At 37.3% G+C, this 4,481-nt stretch overlaps 1 protein-coding gene across 1 annotated transcript; it reads left to right on the plus strand.

Annotated features, from left to right (window-relative positions):
• The first annotated feature begins 274 nt into the window (after positions 1–274).
• Positions 275–1,469, plus strand: LOC102407467 (small ubiquitin-related modifier 1). The gene has a single exon (XM_006066245.4). It carries the CDS (start codon positions 428–430, stop codon positions 731–733), a length of 306 nt encoding a protein of 101 aa, XP_006066307.1. The 5' UTR covers positions 275–427; the 3' UTR covers positions 734–1,469.
• The last annotated feature ends 3,012 nt before the right edge of the window (positions 1,470–4,481 follow it).

The following is a 4,481-nucleotide window of genomic DNA, read 5'->3' on the forward strand; positions in this document are numbered from 1 at the left end:
GTTTTTCTACCTGTGGATGTCTAGTTAACTGCAACACCATTTGTTGAAAAGGTTTCTTCTTCCACTGATTTGCTTTTGCAATTCAGTTGGAGTCTGTGATCTTGAATTAGGCAATGCTTGCCCAGGTGTCACTCCAAAATCACAAGCAACAAAAGAAAAAATATGTAGTAATTGAACTTTATACAAATTAATATCTTTTGTGCATTATAGGATACAATGCTAGATTTACACCCAAGTATTTCTCTCTTTTTTTTTTTTTGAGTGACTTAAATGGTGTGGTAAGGAAGTGACGCAAGGCGTAGCGGAAGTCCCTCCAGCCGCGGTGTTGTGCTGTCGGGTAGAGAGACGCATTTGTAAACCCCGGAGCGAGGTTCTACCTACCCGAGGCCGCTGGTGCGCGGAGACCCCGGGGGAAACCACTGTCACCATGTCTGACCAGGAAGCAAAACCTTCAACCGAGGACTTGGGGGATAAGAAGGAAGGAGAGTATATTAAACTCAAAGTCATTGGACAGGATAGCAGTGAGATTCACTTCAAAGTGAAAATGACGACACATCTCAAGAAACTCAAAAAATCATACTGTCAAAGACAGGGAGTTCCCATGGATTCACTCAGGTTTCTCTTTGAAGGTCAGAGAATTGCTGATAATCACACTCCAAAAGAACTGGGAATGGAGGAAGAAGATGTGATTGAAGTTTATCAGGAACAAACAGGGGGTCATTCAAAGGTTTAGATATTCTTTTTATTTTTTTTTCTTTCCCCTTAATCCTTTTTTATTTTAAAAATAGTTCTTTTGTAATGTGGTGTTCAAAACATAATTGAAACTGGCACCCAATCTCTTTAAAACATCTGGTAATTTGAATTCTAGTGCCCATTATTCATTATTGTTTCTTTTCATTGTGCTGATTTTTGGTGATCAAACCTCAGCCCCCTTCATATCACTCTCTCCTTTTTAAAAATTACATGTGTGCATAGACAGCCCGCCTTTTCCAGGACTGTGCATTTGCAGGCTTGAGATAAATAAGATCAACTAATGCAAGTGTTCCTAATGACTTTCCAATTGGCCCTGACGTTCTAGCATGTGATTTTTTCACTCCTGGACTATGACTTTCAGTGGGAGATGGAAGTTTTTCAGAAAACAGAACTGTGGAAAAATGACCTTTCCTTAACTTGAAGCTACTTTTAAAATCTGAGGGTCTGGACCAAAAGAAGAGGAATATCCATTTGGAATCGAAATGACAGAGAATAATGACTAACTCCAAAGATGGCTTCACTGAAGAGAAAGCATTTTAAGATGAAAGAAAAATCTTGTCAGATCCCAGAAAAGATCTAATTTTCATTAGCAGTTAAAGTTATTCATGCAGAAGTGTATACAACAGAACACTGCTCTTTTTGACTTTATTTGTACTTTTTGGCCTGGGATATGGGTTTTAAATGGACAGTGTCTGTACCAGCTTCATTAAAATAAAATATTTGTAAAAACTGTAAAAAAAAAATGGTGTTGTATTTTAATGTCAGTGTCCACATGTTTATTGCTAGTATATAAAAATGCAATTGATTTTTTTATGGTTATCTTGCGTCTGGAGACCTTGATGACCTCACATGTTGGTTCTTAGATTTCTTTTTCTTTTTTTTTTTAGTAAATTCTTTGGTTTTTCTTTGTAGATAGTCATGTAATCTCCAAATGGGACAATTTTATGTCTTTCTTTCCAGTTGGAATGACTTTTATTTTCTTGCCTTATTGCATTTCTTGAACTTCTAGCACTCTGTTGTTTCTTGTATTTCCTCTTTATATATTTAGAACATCAGACAGTGATTGTCTTAGCACATTTGTGCTTCCATAACAAAATACCATAGACTGAGTGGCTTATAAACTATAAACAACAGAAATTTATTTCTCACAGTTCTGGAGGCAGAAAGTCCAAGATCAGAGTTTCTCTGTTTGAGTTTCTCTGTTACCCTTTCATGATTAGATTAGGGTTACACTACTTTATCCATAGTTCCATGGAAGTGCATCATAGCAGAAGGCACATGCTTTCAATTAGTATTATTACCAGTGATATTAACTTTGTTAGCTTTGATCAGTTGGTTAAGGTGATGTTTCCCAGGCTTTTCCACTATGAAGTTTTTACTTTTTTAGTTAATAAGTATTTTGTAGGAAGATATTTTGAGACTGTGTAAAGAGTCTGACTTAGCAACTAAACAACAACAAAATATCTTCTTATTCTTCAAACTTTCACCAGCCAGCTTGAACATCATATATTGAGGACACTTGCCTGAATATTTCCCTGTGATATATCTTTATTCAAAGACAACATGATTATCTACGTAGAAAATCCCAAAGAATCTACCAAAAAGCTACTAGATCTGTAAGTGAATATTACAGTGTTGTAGGAAGACAAGATTTATGTATAAAAATCTATCATATTTCTATAAAATAGCAACAAGCAACCAGAAATTAAAATGCTAAACATATCATTTACAAGAGCAAAAAACCCATGAAATACTTAGGGGTGAAACTAAGAAAATATGTACAAGATTGGTATTAATATTTTGAAATTACAATTGATGACATATAGAAGACAAATAAATGGACAGACATACTTTGTTTATGTATTGGAAGAGTCAATATTGTTAAGCTGTTAATTCTTCTCAAGTTTATCTGTGGATTCAACATAAATATTATCAGGGTCCCAGTAGCCTTTTCAGATATAAATTGGTAAGCTGATTCTAAAATTTATAGGAAAAAACAAAGGATCTAGAATATTGTGGAAACAATTGGAAATCCATATGTTAAAAAAAAAATGAACCTTGACGCTTGTCTTGTAACAGATCAAAACAAACAATCTGATATTAAAAATGGGCAGAGGAGCTGAATAGACACTATTCCAAAGAAGACATACAAATGATCAATAGGTTCATGAAAAGGTGCTCATCATCAATAATCATCAGGAAAATATAAATCAAAATCATCATTTTATATGTTAAAATGATTATTATAAAAAAGACAAGAGCTAACAAGTCCTGGTGAGGATGTGGAGAAAAGGGGATATTTATGCACTGTTGGTGGGATTAGAAATTGGTACTGCCACTATGAAGGAGCTTCAAACACTTCAAAGTAAAATTACTATATTATCAGTAATCCCACTTCTGAGTATTCCCAAAGAAAATGAAAACGAGATCTTGAAGAGATACCTGCATTCCCATGTTCATTGTGGCATTATTCATAATAGTCAAGATATGGAAACAACCTAATTTTGTTTGTCTGATACTTCCTGTTAGTTAGCTTAATAGTCAAGTTATGAGCAGAGAAAATTTTACATGTCTTGAACCTATAATACAGACTTTTTCAAAGGGCTGTGTGTGTGTTTGAGGGGCATGCCTTCAGTGTTACAGCTTGCTTTTTTGTCTTAAATACTGTCACTGGCAAATCCCATTAACAATTCCCAGGGAATAAAAATAGAATCTGGATAATAAAATAAAATCTTTTTTTTCCTCTTTGTGCTTAGTCTAGTCTCGCTCATAGGTTACCACATGCCTTCATAAATGAACCACCACTTCATGGGAAATAGATGGGGAAACAGTGGAAACAGTGTCAGACTGTTTTTCTGGGCTCCAAAATCACTACAGATGGTGACTGCAGCCATGAAATTAAAAGACGCTTACTCCTTGGAAGGAAAGTTATGACCAACCTAGATAGCATATTCAAAAGCAGAGACATTACTTTGCCAACAAAGGTTCGTCTGGTCAAGGCTATGGTTTTTCCTGTGGTCATGTATGGATGTGAGAGTTGGACTGTGAAGAAGGCTGAACGCCGAAGAATTGATGCTTTTGAACTGTGGTGTTGGAGAAGACTCTTGAGAGTCCCTCGGACTGCAAGGAGATCCAACCAGTCCATTCTGAAGGAGATCAGCCCTGGCATTTCTTTGGAAGGAATGATGCTAAAGCTAAAACTCCAGTACTTTGGCCACCTCGTGCGAAGAGTTGACTCATTGGAAAAGACTCTGATGCTGGGAGGGATTGGGGGCAGAAGGAGAAGGGGACGACAGAGGATGAGATGGCTGGATGGCATCGCTGACTCGATGGACGTGAGTCTCAGTGAACTCCGGGAGTTGGTGATGGACAGGGAGGCCTGGTGTGCTGTGATTCATGGGGTCGCAAAGAGTCGGACATGACTTAGCGACTGATCTGATCTGATCTGATACCTGGATGAGGCCTCCTTTTCCATGGGGGACCTACCTCAAAGGAAGTCCTGCCAGCTTGTTGGACCCTGGTTTGAAATTAGTCACACAAATACCATAAGATTCAACCCAAATAAGATTTCTGGTTCAGAAAATTTGGAACCAGTGCCGAACTGTTAATGGATTCCTCGAAAGACCAAAATAGGCTGTGTCCAATGGGGCAGACTGATGTGACTGGGGGTCCCCCTTGAATTTATAACAGCCTGTGCTTAAGACAGTCCTTCCCCAGTCAGAATAACC

Source organism: Bubalus bubalis, chromosome 11 (genome assembly GCF_019923935.1).
Source record: "Bubalus bubalis isolate 160015118507 breed Murrah chromosome 11, NDDB_SH_1, whole genome shotgun sequence".
Lineage (NCBI taxonomy): Eukaryota > Metazoa > Chordata > Mammalia > Artiodactyla > Bovidae > Bubalus > Bubalus bubalis.

Excerpts from the sequence above, each read along its gene's own strand:
- LOC102407467 (XM_006066245.4), top strand. The coding sequence starts at position 428 with ATGTCTGACCAGGAAGCAAAACCTTCAACCGAGGACTTGGGGGATAAG.